The following is a 21,157-nucleotide window of genomic DNA, read 5'->3' on the forward strand; positions in this document are numbered from 1 at the left end:
GCTGATAAAAAGGAAATGACCATATTTGGATCCGACAGCATTGTACAGTGAAGAGAGAGCTTTCCAACGGTGTATGTGATGACAGAGAGCAGACAGAGATCGCGGATCGGCGGGATGATTTACAACGACAACTTTTGTTGAATTTACGCGGAATCTACAGACGCAAACAGACAAAGTGTAGTAAAATAAAGACCTAAATGTGTATTTTGGACTTTTTTTCACCACAGTCTGAAAGAAGACATGTTATTGAAGACAAATATCCAAAAATCTCAAAATTGACCAGTAAAAAAAAAACAATGTTTTTGCCTGCCGTGTCTCTCCTTAAAGCTAAATATAACAAGTCTAGAACATGACAATGAGGTATATTTTACATGAACAAAAATGTCCTGAGGTAGTGCACTTGTTCAAAAGCATAAATGCTGGTTAATACATTAACGTTATTTGATGAACAGATTTAAACGCAAACTTACGTGCATCACACACGAAAACAATGCTCACTGGATTGACATGAAGTCAAGTCAAGTCACCTTTATTTATATAGTGCTGCTCAGGTTCGAAAACGCGAGGTGCACGGGACATTCTAAAACGCTTAACGTGAAAAACGCTTAACGTGGCTTACTGTACTAAGACAGTGATATTACATGACCAAAATCAGCACACGTCATATTTATAAACCATAGTATGTATAAAAAATTAGATGAGCCCAGAATATGAACGCAACGCGTTTAATTACACGTTAAGCGTTTTCCTCCCATAGAACACAGTTATAAGAAAGGGCTTAACGTGGCTTACTGTACTAAGACAGTGATATTACATGACCAAAATCAGCACACGTCATATTTATAAACCATACTATGTATAAAAAATCAGATGAGCCCAGAATATGAACGCGTTCAATAGTCTAGCCACGTTAAGCGTTTTAGAATGTCCCAGGTGCACAGCAGAACGAGCAGTGCGCTGCGTTTTTTATGTTGCTAGGCAACCACTGAAACAGCTGTCCTGTCAGTCAAGTAAATGTCAAATCAGCCTTTTATTAACTTTATTTACTTTCTGTTAAAATTGTGGTACTTACAGTTCGTGAAGTCGTTAAGCTCCTGGTAACCCACGAGAGCACCACAAGTTAAAACTCCATCATCGCACTCTCCGGGCGTTCAAGCAACTGTAGCTTTCATCACTAAAACGGAAGGCCCGCCTCTCCATTCAATCGATTGGACAGTGGAAAAAAACGCGATGATGTCGGGCGCTTTTTCCGCTCGGAATTGCTTTTTTTTTTCAACTTCAAAAACGCGAGGCGCAGCAGGCAGTAAAACGCGAGGCGCAGCAGGCAGTAAAACGCGAGGCGCAGCTGGCACGTAAACAGCGCGCAGAACGCTCACTGCCATAGGAAACCAATTGAAAATAGGCGCCTCTCACTGCAAAAAATGCGTCAGGTGTGAACGGGGCCTATTTACTTAGAGGTGTTAGCGCCTTTTGTTAGCACTGCTCTGTAGCATCTCTTGCATATTGGCTTGTTTGTGTCCTTCGGCTTTCCATGTTCATTTCCTTCATATCCAAAATATTTCCAGATAGCACTCCTGCTGTGTTCTTTATCAACCAAAGCCAGTCGCGAGGGCGCCGCACTCGCCATTTTTCCATTCACTTCACTTTTACTATTTAACCAGAGCGAATGAGACGAGTGCGTGTGTGGTGTTTGTCAACGTGCCTTTGGAGAGAAGTGAAAGTGACAGCTTGGCTAGTATCGGTGTATCGATACTTCGGGAAATTAGTATTGGTACCGTTCAGATATTTCAGTATCGATATTTATCGAAATATCAATATTTTTGACAACACTATGTTGTTTATATGTTTATATGTATATAAGAGTTTATATGTTATCATATAAAGTGACCTCTTCAGAAGAAATTCCTTGATTTTCAAAGGATGGACAATTTTTTTTTATGACAGTAGGCGGTTCTTCCCTGTGGTATTGAAAATTGATACATTTCAAGGTATCGTATCAAAGTAGTATCGTGACAACAGTAGTGAAGGGTGCCAAAAGGGTGCCGTGACTGAAAAAAGGTTGGGAAACACTGTTCTAGACCATACCAGAGCATTTACTAGTTGCCATATACACCAACAATTTATTAATTATTATTCATTAATGTTAAGGATAAGCATTTCAATAAAAAAAAAATGTAAAAAAAAAAAAAAATATATATATATATATATATATATATATATATATATATATATACCGTATTTTCCGCACTATAAGGCGCACCGGATTATAAGGCGCACCTTCAATGAATGGCCTATTTTAGAACTTTTTTCATATATAGGGCGCACCGGATTATAAGGCGCATAGAATAGAAGATACTGCAGTCAAACGTTTGACTGGGTTTGCGTTATGCAGTGGTCACCAACCTTTTCAAGCCTAAAAAACAAGTTGCTGAGCTGTAAAACCTTGTTTATACTCGACGCGTCCGCATGAGCGCGAAGGTAATAAAAAAACTAATATCCGTCTGCTCGGGCAGATTCGGCTCAAAGTCATGCATCTCCGGATGCATCCGAAGATGCATGACTTTGAGCATTATCTGCCCGAGCAGACGGATATTAGTAGTATATCTCATCACACCGGCACCCAGTTTGCGCGTCTAAATCAGTTGTATGGTCTGGTGTTCAGTCTAAAACAAAACAGTTGCGTCAAGTATAAATGCCTCGTCTGCATGGGGAGTTGCGCGCGCAGTCAGCGGAGGCTCGCGCTCCGTTGCCAGGCGAAAGTATAAACAAGGTTTAAGTCAGCGGTTGTTTTATCCATATATAAGGCGCTCCGGATTATAAGGCGCACTGTCGTTTTTTGAAAAAATTAAAGGCTTTTAAGTGCGCCTTATAGTGCGGAAAATACGGTATATATATATATATATATATATTAGGGCTGGGAATCGATTAAAAAAAATTAACTAATTAATTGCACAATTTGCTGTAATTAATTGCAATTAATTGCATTTCCTCCAAGCTTGTAATCATCAATAATTAAACTTAGAATCACCGGAAAAAAGGAACAGAAAATAGCCCTATATTAAAATAATATTAAACATCAATATATCAATGTATTATTCTTTTTCAATAATCAATCAACAATCAATTTAAGATTTTTTTTTCCAATTTTTTTAACTAATTATAAAAATAAACTATAGTCCTAAAAAAGCTATTATTACCAGAGCATGTATGATTATCATTTACTCTCCCTCAAGTTGTTCCAAACCTTTATATCTTTCTTTCTTCTGCTGAACACAAAAGAAGATATTTTGAAGAAAGTCGGTAACCAAACGACTGATGGACCCCATTGACTTCCATAGTAGGAAAAAAAATACTATGGAAGTCAATGGGGACCAGCAACTGTTTAATTACCAACCTTCTTTAAAATATCTTGTTTTGTGTTTAGCAGAAGAAAGGAAATCATACAGGTTTGGAACAACTTGAGGGAGAGTAAATGACAGAATTTTCATTTTTGGGTGAACTTTAACATTGTTGCCCAGCAATATCCTACTATACCAGCTCAGCAAACAGAAGTCTAAAGAGAAATTTCACCTTATTTGAGCGGACTTTGCTTTTCCAGTGCTCGGTACATGATTGAAGCGTTTGGGCCGTGAACGACAGAGCAGAACGCGCAGCGCAAACACGGAGTCGAACATTGAGCAGAGAGCGCAGCCGCCTACACCTATGGCCGACACACACACACAGACACACACACACACACACACACAGACACACGGAACGGAGAGTGCGGCGGCGCACACGGAGCGGAAAAGACCCGCTCATGAAAGCTGCGCGAGAATGAAACCCGATGCACATATTTTCGGCTTTTCAATAGCAGCCGCAACAGGAAATCATTAAAACGAGACAAAAAAAAAAAGTGCTGCGTTATTTTTTTTTAACGCGTTAAAGGTCCCATGACATGCTACTTTTTGTAGGCTTTAATATAGGCCTTAGTGGTCCCTAGTACTGTATCTGAAATCTCTTTTCAAAAATTCAGCCTTGGTGCAGAATTATAGCCACTACAAGCCAGTCCCAGAATGAGCTTCCTTCAGACAGGCCGTTTCGGTGTCTGTAGCTTTAAATGCTAATGAGGAGGAGAAAGGCGGCGCAAGGTGGAGGGTGGGTGTGGCCTTGACCATCTTGCGCAACGGTACCGGTCCGTGCATGTTTACGTTAGATATAGCAATGGCACGAAGACACGCAGTCGTTCAAGCATTTCAGTTTGACCCAGAATCTGATCCGGATGGAGAAGCAACAACTCAGCGGTTCCAGCAGGACGTTTCCGAATGGTTAGTTTAAAATATTATGTCTGGATACGGTACTTTATTCGGATGGTTTACAGTTATTATCATGTAGCTAACGCTAACCTACTGTTGCCTTTTCATGAGAGATCTGTAACATATGTAATTTATCTTATTACAATTACATCATCAAGCTCTGCGATCTTGAAATGCGGATATCGCGCGCGCCGTATAACCAACAGGAAAACGGTTATCCAAATAACAAAGAAGTGTACAACACTCGCGTTACAGTGTGTGTATTCACACACATAAACTGCATAGCTGCATAGCTAATGTGACAGCCACATTCTACGTGTAACAGTCTCTAGGCAACCATAAACAGTAAAGCAACACACTTATATATCATTAGTTGACTTACTTGTCCGAGGTGTGTAGCTGAGCCAAAGAGAGTGATCCAGACTTTAGTTTCAGACGTTCAGCAAGCCCAGCTCTGTATTAACCCTTCGGTGTTCATTTGTACATCCAATTATTGAGCAATTGTTATGCTTCGCTCGCTCAAAAGCCATGATATCTCTCGTGGACTAACTAAAATCGCGCGCGCGCGTTCCTACTTCCTAGCTCATTTTCTCATGGGCGGAAAATATTCTCTGGGCGGGCAAAGCAGAGACAGGGGAGGTAACATTCCTCCTTGTAACGTCACAAGGAGGAGATTCAAGATCAGCGCGATTGAGCTTCCATTTTCTCAAAGGCAGAGAAAGATAGCAAAAGCTCGATTTACACCGATTGAAATTTCTAGAAACTTGGGGACCATATACAGGCTAGGGGAACTCATATTAATGTTAAAAAACCTCAGAAAGTGAAAATTTCATGTCATGGGACCTTTAAACATTTCAAATTAATCGCACAGATTAACGCGTTAATTCCCCCAGCCCTAATATATATATATATATATATATATATATATATAGCATTTATATTTCTGTATTGTGTTATATTTATATGTTAGTAAGTGCTGTTAAAAATTGCTCTGTGCGTAATGAGCTGGTGGGCTTTATGGTGTGATTTGTTGTGGACCGGTTGTGGTGGGCCGCTCTGTGCCAGAATGTCCAGGGCCACTTTTTAGCCCTATAATATAATATAATATAATATAATATAATATAATACAATTCAGTGTTTTCTTTTACAGCTTTTGGGGGGGGGGGGGGGGGGGGTTTGGTTGGGGAAAATTGACACTATCTATCTATCTATCTATCTGTCACATAAATTGGTTGTCTGGGAGGGTAATGCTTTGTAAAAGTTAAAAAATGTTAACATAAGATATCTCTTTAAAAAAATAAAATAAACATATTTAAATCTTTTTAAAATTGACTTTTGCAAATAACCTTTGTTAAATTTATATAAGTATTTTTAATATTAATGGACCAGAGCTTAAATAGTTTTATTTTTGAACTAACAACTAAATAAAGATTTATAAATACTATTGCTCATTCATTTTTCATTAATGTTAGTTAATACATTTATATGATAAACAAATTAAAAAAAAAAAAATTGTGAGAAGTTTTTATTTCTATGATGCATTTATTGGAGAGAATAATCCTGTCAGACGCAGCCCTGCTGTGGACGCGCGTTCACGTTTAAACACAATTTAAACAATGTATTATTCAATGCATTACTTCTATATAATTATATATTAAGTTGCTCAAGCAAGTGGTAAAATATTTAAACATGTACTTATATTAAAATCACATAGCCTACATTTTAAATTAAAACTTAAAATTGACAAAAACAGCAGATTCATACCCTTTCTTTTGCATAATTTAAATCTTTATACAATAAATCTTGCATGTCACAAAGAACTTGTTTTTCCACCTCCACGAATGAGACGAGTGTTGTTCATTATGTCGCCTTGTTGAGGTAAATTGTAGTTTTCCTTGCTTTACCCCGGTCTTGAAGTGAAAAAGTAGTATTTAATTAAATACATTTATGGTGAGATTACTACATTTTATTTAATTAATCGCTCTTATGGTGAAATTACTACATTTTCAGGTCAATCTGTGTTCATTTTGACCACGAAACATGCGCTGTCACTTTAATTCAGTGCGTGCAGCACAGCAGAAATAGACTCGGTGCGGAAACGATCTCTGCACTGATCTCATAAGCACCGCAACTGAAACGGATCGACGGACTGCAACCGCGTGCAGTGTGAAAGCTCTAACCTGTTAACATGGGTACGGAAAAAAATACTCACCGCATACGCACTGCAAACGGAGTATGTGTGAAACGGGCGCAGGAGAGCTACTCCGGCTGCTACTCGCAGTAGAGCGAGTGTTGCCATCTTCAGTTCCCTGTGAGCGTTTAAAAAATGCAAATATTTTTGTCTGGTTTTCATCTGGTTGACGCAACATATTTCCCGCCGTGCGCTCTCTGTCCGCTAGTGCTCGTGCTCTATGTGAGTGACGCAAGTGTTTGTTTGTGTGAGTGTGCGCGCGTGCTCACTCATTGGGATAATTGTAAACGCGCAAACACAGACAGAAAAGACATGCCATCGTGGAAATAAGATAAATAACATATTACTTAAGGGCTATTTAGTTTGTTTAATAAAATAACAAATTGTAATCTGGCGCTATAAAGAAAATCAAATCAAATTTACTTGACCTTCAAGGGGGGCGGGGCGAGCCGTTAGCAGGGCGGGGCGCCCCCCTTATATAATGGTAGGGGAAACTCTGCAATTAGGGCTGGTCCGAAAACCATTTTTTGAGCTTCGAAGCTTAGGTAGTAATGAACATCGAATATTCGAAGCTTCAGAGAGAGGGGGCTGAACATATTCTTCTCTCTAATAAAAGCAGGAATCTGAATGCGTCGGTATGTCCGTTTGCATTTTTATTATTTCGAGAACCGTTCATCCAATCGACTTCACAAGGGAGTGCATGCAGTGTTGCATTTGGTGCAATATAGATAGACACGCGAGACGCGACACATTCAGAATTAATAAACTTTTAGTAAACTACAGAACAGCGCGAGCGGGAAGCGGCACACCTCACGCGGGCAGGGAACGGACACTGCACTAGTGCTATAAAACGCACACACACAGGTATGTTAAATTAAGCAATACTTTTAAGGTAGTCTAATATTTTTCTGACTAACAAATTACTGACACAGTAAAGGGTAGATTTAACCCTCTGGAGTCTGAGCGGTTTTCTGGGCCCTGGAGGTGTTCTGACATGCTCTGACATTTGTGCTTTTTTCAGTTATTTATAAACATGTTAATGGCAAAGGTGTAAATTCACTCTATATAGCACAAACAGGGCTACCAAAATATGTGATCACCATGCATGTATATTTTTTAATTTTTAAGAGAATAATGTTTATGTGTGGTTATTGAAAAAAATAAAAATGAAAGTTGCTGAAATAAGACCACAAAACTCATAATAAATATGTGTCAATAAGACTTTTGACTAATGGATGTTGTTCCTTCGAGTTCTGGCTTCAAAATTATGTGAAAATAGTCTTGCTTTATCGTTCACATAAAACAATACATTGATTTAAATTGATGTAAAACAGGTTTTGCTTGGAAAGCCAATATGCGAGGGGGCCTGAACAAGGAGTGGTTTACACCTTAGAATACAATGTCCCACCCACTCTGCATAATGACTCTGCATAATGAGCCATTCATTCAGGTGTGACACTGACTGAGCCACAATGCAAGGACAAAAGATATATTTAGAAGAAGACTTATATTGACCATTTAAGATTTTGCTTACATCTATCTTGTAAATATGTTTTGCTATTTTATTAAAAAGGTTACAATTACAATAATATTTCAAGTGTACTCTTTCTTTGTAAAAAAAAAAAAAAAAGATTATAGGCCTACATTTTTGTCTATGTATTCATTAGTTTGAATATAGCCAACATTGGAACAGCTAACATCTTAGTTGATGACTTTATTTTTGACAAAAATAGTATTTTATATACCTATATAGAAATTGCTAAACAAAAGCTTATTTGATGTGGCAGTATATTCTACAGTAAAAACTGTACTCAAATCTAGTCAACAAAATGTTGTCTTTCATATTTCGCCTGACTGTAACTTTGTTTTTATGAAATATTAGGGCATATAAATGTTAATTTGCAGTTTAAAACGTTGCTTATACAAATAGCCTACATTTTATTTCGACATATTTCAGTCGATTTTTACTCATCTCAGTATAGTAATACAGTTTGCTAAAACATTCATTCACATACGCAATTTAAATTTAAACTGTCTTTTTGCGAGCTGTGGTAAACAGCGCGCATCTCTGCCGTTCATTCATTCATAAACAGAAACCCGATTCACGTGAGAAGGAAAAAAACTTACTAGCCTACTGTATTCCTCAGCTCGCTCCTCGATATACCCGCACTTCTGAGGTACATTTTCCATTATTATTATTCCTCACAGCGCTGTGAGACGGTGTAAACAAGTAATGATCTGAATAAACTTGTGTTTTCTCGAGCTGATATGGGGGCGTTCACAGGTTTGCACGGATTGCCTCAGACATTTGCGTTTGAATAGCGCGCCCTCTTCGTGGGCGGAGTCACATTACATTTGAATGAGCTGTAATGAGCTCGACTGGAATCGCTCTCTTTTAATACAGATTTCACAAGATGAGAATATTTTTTTTTTATATAAATTACTTCATTTAAAAGAAGAGAATTCAAGCTTCATGCCTGTGTGTCTGTATGCCTGTTTGACTGAGTATTCGCTGAGTTATTGTTCATTTTCGGACGCGTTTCAGAATGGACTACACTGACAAAGAGAAGGCAGAACTCGCATCACGTTTATTTTTCTTTATTTGGCAAAAAGCACAACACTTTGTTTTTATTGTGAGTATACACAAAAATAATACACATTTAACAGAATCGATTGATGTATGAAACTCCTATGGAAAATCAAAGTCAACAGAGTATTTATGAGTTTCTATTACACTGATAAAAAAAAAGCGAGCTGGTATCGCCGGCGATACCGTCGACCTCAGGGGGTTAAATAAAGAAAAACTAAATTTAAATAAAGAAAAACTAAATTTAAATAAAGGAAAACGAAATTTAAATAAAGAAAAACGAAATTTAAATAAAGAAAAATGAAATTTAAATAAAGAAAAAACTAAATTTAAATAAAGAAAAACGAAATTTAAATAAAGAAAAACGAAATTAAGTTAACTTAAAAACGACAATTTAGATTGATAATAACGGGTAAAAAGGCTAATACATTTTGTTTCTATTATTCTATTCTATTTTCCACAATGTCAAAGCAACGCAGCTTAACCCAAAACACAAGCTCAGGCATGCACTTCGGTCCATACACACTCCGCTGTTCTGCGCTCTAGCCAGAGAACACTCCCATTGCTGGAACACTTTTAGGCGTCGGTTCTATTTCTAGCATGCACGCGTTTTCCGCGTGGCTCGAGCCGCGCCTGAGACACGTCTCACGCAGGCAGTGTGCAAACTCCAACCTGTTAACATGGGAGCCAAAATAAAAACGGACACGCCACACAGCTGAGACGCTCACGCCACGCAGCCAGTGTGTCGCCGGCCTTATTCAAGCGCGAATGAGAACCGTTTCGCGGGGGACCCCAGGTGTGCAAAAAAAAAAAAAAAAAAAAAAGAATATTCGAATGTCAGATTTTCAAATCGAATACCAACCCACCGAACGAATATTCGGATATTCGAATATTCGGGTCCAGCCCTAAATATAATATAATATAATATAAAAATACCTGTATCTGGAGTCATACACTGAAGTCCACATCCATTGTTGCAGCATTTCTCATTGTTGGCACAGTCACTGTCATCGGCACACGACACAAAACGTATCCGGGCACACATTCCTGGTTTATATTTTCTGCTTGGACACACTCCTGGCAGGGGCAGACTGGGCATCTGGTTCACCTGGACTTTTCCCGGTGGGCCGTACAACTTGGTTTGGTCCATTGCTACGTAAATATATATAAAAAACGAATTACAGAAAATGTGCATAGCCGAATGGCCAGCGCGGCCCACTTGTGTCAAAAATTTAGCGTGCTCAGTCTCAGTGCAGCGGCTCGTCAATGTCGAAATGTTTGATAGCCAATCAAATCGAAGAAGGCTGGATTTACTGTCCACAGAATCCGAGCAGCGCAACACTTTTTAATACTTGAAGAATCTGAGCTGAGGTATTAAGATAAGCAGCTGAACACGCCGAGACAATACATCAATATTTGCCGAATGGTTATGAAAAAAAAAAAAAAGTTAAATGTCCGACATTAATTTCCAGGGTGCCATGACTGAAAAAAGGTTGGGAAACACTCTTCTAGACCAGGGGTTCCTAAACTTTTCCATGACAATGCCCCCCAAATACTACTAGGTTCTGGCCAAGGCCCCCCTTTTGCAGGCTGTGTTATTGAACCCATCGACAATACTACGGCAAATGTAGAAATAAATAAATAAAACATCTAGGTGAACATCAGATTATCTGATGGTGTTTGATACCAGCCAATCAGAAAGATTATAGAGATGCCCCGATTACAATTTTCTAGGCTGATTCCGATTTTTCATTGAGTTTGACCTGCCGATACAGATTTTAGCCGATTCCGATTTAATTTTTTCTAACCACTTTAGAGCACACACAAATATTTATTTTCTATATATATTTTTTTTTATAAAACACCACTTTTACCCAAACTGATTAATAAAAAAGTTTAAATGGGTACATTTTCTATAAATATTTTTGAGTCTTTCTTTGCTGACATAGCCTACTCCAGTTCTTGTTAAAACACACTATACATGCAAATTATGTGTATTTTAGCTACTTTTTGTGTGAAATCATATTTATTTTGTCCATCAAAAGTGTGCTTTCACTTTAATTGAGCGTAAGCAGCGCAGCAAAAATAGACTCGGAGCCAAAACCCTCCGCTTCACTGCTGTTCACGCGAAACTCCTGCTTGATGCTCACGCGCTGCTCCTGCTCGCGGTGTGAATGCTGAACTGAACATGCACGGCGAAAAAAATTTGCGCTGCTCACGCACCGCTTGCGGTTTGAAACGGCCATAATTCACAAGGTTTCCTACATGTGCGTTCCGTGTGCACGTGTGATGCTGATGTTGCGGGATGTTAATCATGCGGCGCCCGAGTGCATTTGACTGGCATAAAATCAGCATATTTAATGTTAATAAGCATTTCAATAGGTATTGCGGTCAAGACCTGTCTGGAACTACTTTAGCTGTGCGTTTCCCTGAAAATAATTGCACACCTTAGAATCTTTGTCAACCAATCAGATTAAAGCATTCAACAGACCTGTAGTATAATGTAAAAAGTTTTTTTTGGAAGTTGTATATTATTGGAAAACGTTTTACAAGAAAGTACTATTTTAGTCTTTCTACTTTATAATGTCATGTTTTATTCAATGTGTTACTTGCTGTTCTTTCTGATTTTAATGAGGTCAAGACCTGTCTGGAACTACTTTAGCCGTGCGTTTCCCTGAAAATAATTGCACACCAATCAGATTAATATAATATAATATTTTTTTTGGTGAGAATATAGTTATTTAGACCTCAAATATTTGGCTTATATATATATAAACATAGCGCATATTTGACCATTTGTTTAAATGTTTTTTTAGAGATTGAGCTCCAGACCGTCAGCAGCCATTCAGCGCTCATGTACCCGCAGAGAACAGCTTTACCTTGGCCAGTCCTTCTGGAACTTGCCGCTGGCTCTTATGTAGATAGTGGTTAAACATGAGGTATAATTCATTTTGAATTATTCATCTATAACTTGTTCCAGAGCAAATCAATTTGCATAAAGGTAGTTTCATAACTATATTTTTTATTTAACTGAAATCCTGTAGGCTACTATTATTAGCTCTACTTTTGTACTTTTGACTGAACTGTTTGCTTGTGTTTATTTCCTATTGTACAAATACTTTTATAGTGAAAGATTGAAAAAAGGTTGTTAACAATAAGACGCAACTCACAAATGCATTGACAAGCACTGTCATGATAAATGCTCTTAACTGTTAAAAGGACAAAGACAAAGATTCACTTTCTTCAGCGGACATTCAAACTGATTTGTGATTATTACTATTAGCTTTACCTGAAGAATATCAGCTAGATGGAGGTAATGCACTCGTTTTGACGATCTATCTCTCATAATACTCTACATAAAACAATAAGCTTCAATGAAGAGACTCAGCGTTCCTTCGTTGCTAGTTCTAAAGTGACGTTTTACAATTAGTATCCGAGGCTTAAGGGGGTCGCACACCGGACGAGAAGCGCAGCGCCACGTCACGTCTTTAAAATTCGAACACATTACTCTCTATGAGTGTACACACACCAGCGGCATCATTCGGCGTCTGTCCGCGGCGCCCAGCTACGGCTCAGGACCTTGTTCAAAATCCTGCCGTGCCACAGAGCGCCATTTACATAGTTTTATATTAAATTTACATTTATTTGTCTCAAATCGTCGTTAATGTATATACTGACTTCACCCTGTGCTGCAATATACATTTAGTTTTACATTCATTTACAGAAATCAGCTGCGTGGATGAAAACTGCTGGTGTTATCGGATTATCAGGAGATATTCTCAATGCATTCAGTTAACTGACGCTCTGAGGTAAAGTGTTCAGACTGCAGACTTAGCAACGACTGTATTTAATTGTACAATACAATCATAACATAGTACAGACATTATCTTAATTCCATGATGTCCTTAAACATAACAATATTGCTGGCCATAAACTGACAAAGTGCTCATCCGGTGTGCGATACCTCGAGTTGTCCTTGACGCGACTGCGCTGTGCTTCTCGTCCGGTGTGCGACCCCCTTTAGGCTCAACTGTCAAACTATCAACTTGAGATTTGAATCCGTGGCGAAAGGAAGTAGTTCTCCACAAAAGATTTTCAAAAGGGTTTTAAAAACACTCCATTGTTGTTTCTTATTTATTTACATACTTGTGCCGTCAAACTGTTGTACAAACACAATATCACACTGGTAGCCGTGCGATATAGCTGTAAATCAGAACGCTGTGATTACCTACGGCACTCCGCCACAGCCATGCTGATATACAGCCATATCGCACTGCTAGAGTGAGATATTGCTTTAATATAATATAATATATTACCTGTAATTGGAGCCACACACTGAAGTCCACATCCAGTGTTGCAGCATTTCTCATAGTTGGCACAGTCACTGTCATCGGCACACGACACGAAACTTATCAAGGCACACATTCCTGGTTCATATGTTGTGAATGGACACACTCCTGGGTTTGCTGTTATACAGACACATGACAGAGAAGCCATATCACTGAATGCTGAATGAATTTTTCACTGGGGGTTTTGGTTCTTTTGCTGTTGTTGTTGTAAGGACCTTTGAAATAACTGAAATAATTTGGCGAAGAAATATGGACATTAGGGGTGTAACGGTACACAAAAATCACGGTTCAGTACGTACCTCGGTTTAAGTCACGGTTCGGTTTATTTTCGGTACAGTAAGGGAAAGAAATGCAAACATTAAACTGCAGGTTGTTTATTACTATAAACTTTTTTTAACAATTTGTTTACACTTTTTTAAACACTTTTTAATAAAATATAATAAAATATATATAAAAAAATAAGAATAAGAAATAAAATACTGCTGCAAAGTTCTCCACTAAATAAAATATCTCAGTCTCAAACCAATATCACATAATAAAATATAATGAAAAATATAAATAAATAACTATGATTACAGTGCAGCATTACCAATCCCAGCTTGTAGGCCTGCTCATATTTAAAAATTAAGGCTGGGAATCGATTAAAAAAAAGAACTAATTAATTGCACAATTTGCTGTAATTAATTGCAATTCCTCCAAGCTTGTAATCATCAATAATTAAACTTAGAATCACCTAATTAAATGAAACACGGGGGAAAAAGGAACAGAAAATAGCCCTATATTAAAATAATATTAAGCATAAATATATCAATGTATTATTATTTTTCAATAACCAATCAACAATCAATTTAAGATTTTTTTTTCCACTTTTTTAATAATTATCAAAATAAAATATAGTCCAAAGCTATAGTCCAAAGCTATTATTACCAGAGCATGTGATCAGAGCAGGTCATTTTACCATTGTTGCCAGCATGACTATACCAGCTCAGCAAACAGAAGTGTACTACTGAGAAATTTCACCTTATTTGAGCGGACTTTGCTTTTCCAGTGCGTGATCGGTACATGATTGGAGTGTTTGGGCCGTTAACGACAGAGCAGAACGCGCAGCGCAAACACGGACTTGAACATTGAGCAGAGAGCGCAGCGGGCCGACACACACACACACACACACACACACGCGCGCGCGCGCGGAACGGAGAGTGCGGCGGCGCACACGGAGCGGAAAAGCTTTTTTTTCGCCCTGCAATTGATTTCATTGGTTTAGGTTACAGTGACGACGGATAAAACTTTAGAATCAGCTGCAGGGCGGGATTTGCGCTGAACGCGGAGACTTCCGCCACTTAATATGTTCGTGTGGAAACACGAAAATGTACCTATGTTCCGCACACAAAATATTGCATTCAGTCATTCGGTACACACGTGCACCGAACCGAAAGCCCTGTACCGAAACGGTCCGGTATGAATACACGTACCGTTACACCCCTAATGGACATACAGGTATTGCGGTCAAGACCTGCCTGAAACTACTTTAGCCGTGCGTTTCCATGAGAATAATTGCACACCTTAGGATCTTTGTCAACCAATCAGATTAAAGCATTCAACAGACATGCTGTATAATATAATATAATATAATATAATATAATATAATATAATATAATATAATATAATATAAAAATACCTGTAACTGGAGCCATACACTGAAGTCCACATCCATTGCTGCAGCATTTCTCATTGTTGGCACAGTCACTGTCATCGGCACACGACACGAAACGTATCCAGGCACACTTTCCTGGTTCATATGCTCTGATTGGACACACTCCTGGGTTTGCTGTTATACAGACACATGACAGAGAAGCCATATCACTGAATGCTGAATGTCTTTTTCACTGGGGTTTTTGGTTATTTTGCTATTGTTGCTGTATGGAACTTTGAAATAACTGAAATAATTTGGCGAAGTGATATGGACATGTTATGACATGGAGAATAATTGCACACCTTAGAATCTTCGTCAACCAATCAGATTCAAGCATTCAATAGCCCTGTAGTATAATGTAATGTAATGTAATGTAATGTAATGTAATACCTGTAACTGGAGCTGTACACTGACGTCCACCGCATGCACTGCTGCAGCATTTCTCATTGTTGGGACACTCACTGTCGTCGGCACACAACTCTAACCCCTTCATGATACACCATACTTGTTCAAAGCTTGTGCTTGGACACACTCCTGGCTTTGCTGTTATAAAGACACATGACAGAGAAGCCATATCACTGAATGCTGAATGTCTTTTTCACTGGGGTTTTTGGTTATTTTGCTATTGTTGCTGTATGGAACTTTGAAATAACTGAAATAATTTGGCGAAGTGATATGGACATGTTATGACATGGAGAATAATTGCACACCTTAGAATCTTCGTCAACCAATCAGATTCAAGCATTCAATAGCCCTGTAGTATAATGTAATGTAATGTAATGTAATGTAATGTAATACCTGTAACTGGAGCTGTACACTGACGTCCACCGCATGCACTGCTGCAGCATTTCTCATTGTTGGGACACTCACTGTCGTCGGCACACAACTCTAACCCCTTCATGATACACCATACTTGTTCAAAGCTTGTGCTTGGACACACTCCTGGCTTTGCTGTTATAAAGACACATGACAGAGAAGCCATATCACTGAATGCTGAAAACAATTTTTCACTGTAAAAAAATATTTTTGGAAGTTGTAAATATTATTGGAATTCATTTTACAAGAAAGAACTATTTCAGTCTTTCTACTTAATTTTTTTTTAATTTAATGTGTTACTTGCTGTTCTTCTGTTTCTAATTATTTTTTAACTTTACTAGCAATTTCTGATCTACAAATGTTTCTGATCTAAAATGCAAACACCTCAGGTCCATTATTCCACTTATTATTTCTAAAAAAAACATGGAAATAATTTGGTTCTTTTGCTCAGTGGCAAGAGCATGGCGGGGGGCCGAGGAGGCTTGAGCCCCTGCCCCTGTAATCGTGAAAGTGAAAGTGCAAGTGCCCTATAAAGTGCCCCTAAGATTTTAAGTGCTATTAATAAGATTAATTAAGAGAAAAAGTAGATCATGAGGTGCCTAAAGATTCCCATCCCTACTATACAATTATTTATTGCTTGTCTTTGTCGAATAATACAGAAGATAAAGAACTTAAAAAGTAATTGCATATTAAATCGCAATTACAATATTGGTTAAAATAAAAAATAAAATAAAAATCGCAATTCGATTATTTTCCAAAATCGTTCAGCCCTAATTGCTTGTCACGTAACACACTGCAGCAACAACAGCGCTAAATGAATGTTGATCTGCTTTTATGTAAATTTTCCTTTTTTATTCAAAATATTCACAAATTTGTTAACTATGGCATGAAATATCTGATATTCCGATTGTCAAATATATGCAAGTGGATGTGTTTTGTTGTTTATAACCTTTAACACCTTTATAACGATCGCATTAGTTGAGCTGTATGCGCATGTTAGTTTGTGCCACAGTTCAGAGTATCGGATCTGTTGGATTTACAACACGTGAATTCATCCACTTCTCCCGAAATACATGAAAGTAAGTGGCCGGTGAACTGGGAGAAGAATAGAGTAAACTTTAAAGTTACCTACACAATGTGTATCTGATATGAACTAAACATGTCTAATTATAATGGAAAGGATTATTATTGCTAAATCCCTTACCAGCTCCTTCTCTTGTTCCATCTCGGGAAACCTTTTAAAAATTTTCGATAATAAAGTTTTGGTGATCAAGGCTTCCATTAAGCCAGCAACATATGATCCCTCTTTGATTTGTTCACCAACTGATTCGCTAAACTTGTTTTCAGCCAGTTACCTCTGCTCAGCTAGCTGATATTGTTTCCAAGGCTAAATGTTCCAGCTGTGAGTCTTATGTCATCCTAACTCGTCTTTACAAGGAAGTGTTTGAAACCTTGAGCCCAGCTGTAACAGCTATTATTAAAGCTGCACTCGGAAAGAATTTTATTATCATATTCACTGACACCGACACTATGATCCAACAGAACAACATAAATCAGCCGGTTTTAGAAAAAAAAACGCGCTTCTACCTCCACCTGGAGCCTGTTATTTGTTTTGCAAAAATCCACCACTCCCGGTTCTGGTCCAATCAGCGTAGGGCTGTGTGAGATCTGACTGTCAATCACAGTTAGTGTACACGCCACAGATCCCCCCTCCCCCCTCGCGCATGTTACAATATCGCATGCACACACCTGAAGTTCGCAGTAAAAAAGTAAAAATAAGAAAAAAAAACAGATGTATCAATCTCGGATGTCTCTAATAACAACAAATTACGCACACAAATTTATAATAAAAGTGCAAATCGTACGTTTTCCATGTCCGGTTATGTTTTTCAGTTCAACGCGTTATTAACGCAATTCACGCAGCATCCTTTTTTTCTGTCATCCTTTGGCTAGCGTTACATAATATGATCACGTTCTTCTTCATGCAAATGCTTTTAAACCATGCAAGCGCGAAAAGACAAAAGAGAACACGCTGCCTGTGAATGTCCTTTCACACACAGGGCGCACAGATAGACGCGCGCCAGAATCGAGTTCTCTTTCGCGCTTGAATGAATAATAACACACAATTATGCCAAAATGTCCGTTTTGTTGAGTATCCTCATAAGAGCAGTTTTAAATGAGTTAAATAAAGTCCTAAAGGAACGTAAAGAGTTGTGAGAAAATGGGACGCGTGCTCCATGTGCAGCCGTGACAGCAGAATCAAAGAACACATGCAGGTAACAGAGAAAATCACTCACTGCTCTTGACTAAAGAACGCTTGTAGCTTTAATAAGGATTAACCTATATTTAATTTATAATTTATGCAGTGAAGACTAAAGTATTTGATAACTGTATTCAATTTCTGTGTATTTCCTACTTGTTAGGTAGGAAGGGCACAGTTAAATATGAAATTTATTTTGGACTTATGTGAGGATTGTTTTAAGTTCACTTAAATTAACATTTGTAATATTTTTTGGAGCCAAATAAATATTAAAATTGATAGCTTTCAATTATACTGTAGTGTTGAATGGCGATAATTAATGTTTAAAATTGAAAATAAATAAATAATTGAAGACATCAGTAGCAGTATTGTTATCAGTGATACTGGCCTTCATTCATAAAAAGATGCCATTAAACAATTATTTAAAATATATTGTCTTTATGTTGTTTCTACATTAATTTGAAGATTAACTGTGAAATGATTACATTGAAAAATATATTAAAACAAGCTATCTTGTGCAATTATAACAAAATGATCCCCAAATAAAAACAAATACACAATAAACAAACATTTAGGTGAGATTTGCAATGGTAATTGAACAATGTTTATATATTAATAAAAGCTATAATCAAATATGTTATCATATAAAATTATCTCTTCAGAAGAAATTCCTTGATTTTCAATGGATGAACAAAAACATTTTTTAGATAATATCAAAAATATCTATATGACAGTAGGCGGTCTTCCCTGTGGTATTGAAAATTGATACATTTCAAGGTATCGTATCAAAGTAGTATCGTGACAACAGTAGTGAAGGGTGCCACAAATTTTTGAAAAATTTCAAAGGGTGCCGTGACTGAAAAAAGGTTGGGAAACACTGTTCTAGACCATACCAGAGCATTTACTAGTTGCCATATCCACCAGGAAAGACATATTTATTAATCATTATTCATTAATGTTAATGATAAGCATTTAAATAAAAAAAAATAGCCTTTATATTTCTGTATTGTGTTATATTTTTATGTTAGTAAGTGCCGTTAAAAATTGCTCTGTGCATAATGAGCTGGTGGGTTTATGGTGTGATTTGTTGTGGTGGGCCTCTCTGTGCCAGAAAGTCCAGGGCTACTTTTTAGCCCTATGATAATATAATATAATATAATATAATATAATATAATATAATATAATATAATATAATATAAAAATACCTGTAACTGGAGCCATACACTGAAGTCCACATCCATTGCTGCAGCATTTCTCATTATTGGCACAGTCACTGTCATCGGCACACGACACGAAACGTATCCGGGCACACATTCCTGGTTCATATGTTGTGATTGGACACATTCCTGGGTTTGCTGTTATACAGACACATGACAGAGAAGCCATATCACTGAATGCTGAATGAAGTTTTCACTGTAAAAAAAGGTTTATAATATTGGAATACGTTTTACAAAAGAACTATTTCAGTCTTTCTACTTTAAAATGTTTTATCAGTGAATAACTTGCAGTTTCTTTAATTATTTTTGAACTTCACATGCCATTTCTAATCTAAAGCAAGAAACACCTTGAGTGTGCATTATTTTCTAATAATTCAACAGACCGGAGTCAATTATTCTGCTTTAAAATTACAGTATTTCCAAAAAAAATGGAAATAATTTGTTGTTTTTATCCTATGGTTTACTATATTTTTTTGCTTGGTCAGTGTCGTCATGGGTTTTGGTTCTTTTGCTGTTGTTGCTGTAAGGACCTTTGAAATAACTGAAATCATTTGGCGAAGTGATATGGACCAATCAGATTCAAGCATTCTACAGCCCCATAGTGTTATGTAATGTAATGTTGTAATGTAATGTAGTAGGCTATAGTATAGATAATATAATATAAAAATACCTGTAACTGGAGCCATACACTGAAGTCCACATCCATTGTTGCAGCATTTCTCATTGTTGGCACAGTCACTGTCATCGGCACACGACACGAAACTTATCCGGGCACACATTCCTGGTTCATATGCTGTGATTGGACACACTTCTGGGTTTGCTGTTATACAGACACATGACAGAGAAGCCATATCACTGAATGCTGAATGTCTTTTTCACTGGGGTTTTTGGTTATTTTGCTGTTGTTGCTGTATGGAACTTTGAAATAACTGAAATAATTTGGCGAAGTGATATGGACATGTTATGACATGGAGAATAATTGCACACCTTAGAATCTTCGTCAACCAATCAGATTCAAGCATTCAATAGCCCTGTAGTATAATGTAATGTAATGTAATGTAATGTAATGTAATGTAATGTAATACCTGTAACTGGAGCTGTACACTGACGTCCACCGCATGCACTGCTGCAGCATTTCTCATTGTTGGGACACTCACTGTCGTCGGCACACAACTCTAACCCCTTCATGATACACCATACTTGTTCAAAGCTTGTGCTTGGACACACTCCTGGCTTTGCTGTTATACAGACACATGACAGAGAAGCCATATCACTGAATGCTGAATGTCTTTTTCACTGGGGTTTTTGGTTATTTTGCTGTTGTTGCTGTATGGAACTTTGAAATAACTGAAATAATTTGGCGAAGTGATATGGACATGTTATGACATGGAGAATAATTGCACACCTTAGAATCTTCGTCAACCAATCAGATTCAAGCATTCAATAGCCCTGTAGTATAATGTAATGTAATGTAATGTAATGTAATACCTGTAACTGGAGCTGTACACTGACGTCCACCGCATGCACTGCTGCAGCATTTCTCATTGTTGGGACACTCACTGTCGTCGGCACACAACTCTAACCCCTTCATGATACACCATACTTGTTCAAAGCTTGTGCTTGGACACACTCCTGGCTTTGCTGTTATAAAGACACATGACAGAGAAGCCATATCACTGAATGCTGAAAACAATTTTTCACTGTAAAAAAATATTTTTGGAAGTTGTAGATATTATTGGAATTCATTTT

The 21,157-nt window shown here is 37.6% G+C and overlaps 1 protein-coding gene across 1 annotated transcript in view; it reads right to left on the reverse strand.

Annotated features, from left to right (window-relative positions):
• Positions 1-21,157, reverse strand: part of LOC307146264 (uncharacterized protein) — a gene marked incomplete at its 5' end in the record, with an annotated part of 159,992 nt that overhangs the window by 103,403 nt on the left and 35,432 nt on the right. The window contains 5 exons of the mRNA XM_079850163.1: positions 10,010-10,225; positions 13,390-13,539; positions 15,101-15,250; positions 19,397-19,546; positions 20,079-20,228. Coding sequence (XP_079706289.1) covers positions 10,010-10,225; positions 13,390-13,539; positions 15,101-15,250; positions 19,397-19,546; positions 20,079-20,228 — 816 coding nt within the window. The remainder of the gene's footprint in view (positions 1-10,009; positions 10,226-13,389; positions 13,540-15,100; positions 15,251-19,396; positions 19,547-20,078; positions 20,229-21,157) is intronic.

This window comes from Squalius cephalus (assembly GCF_949319135.1).
Source record: "Squalius cephalus genome assembly, chromosome: 18".
NCBI classification, from domain to species: domain Eukaryota; kingdom Metazoa; phylum Chordata; class Actinopteri; order Cypriniformes; family Leuciscidae; genus Squalius; species Squalius cephalus.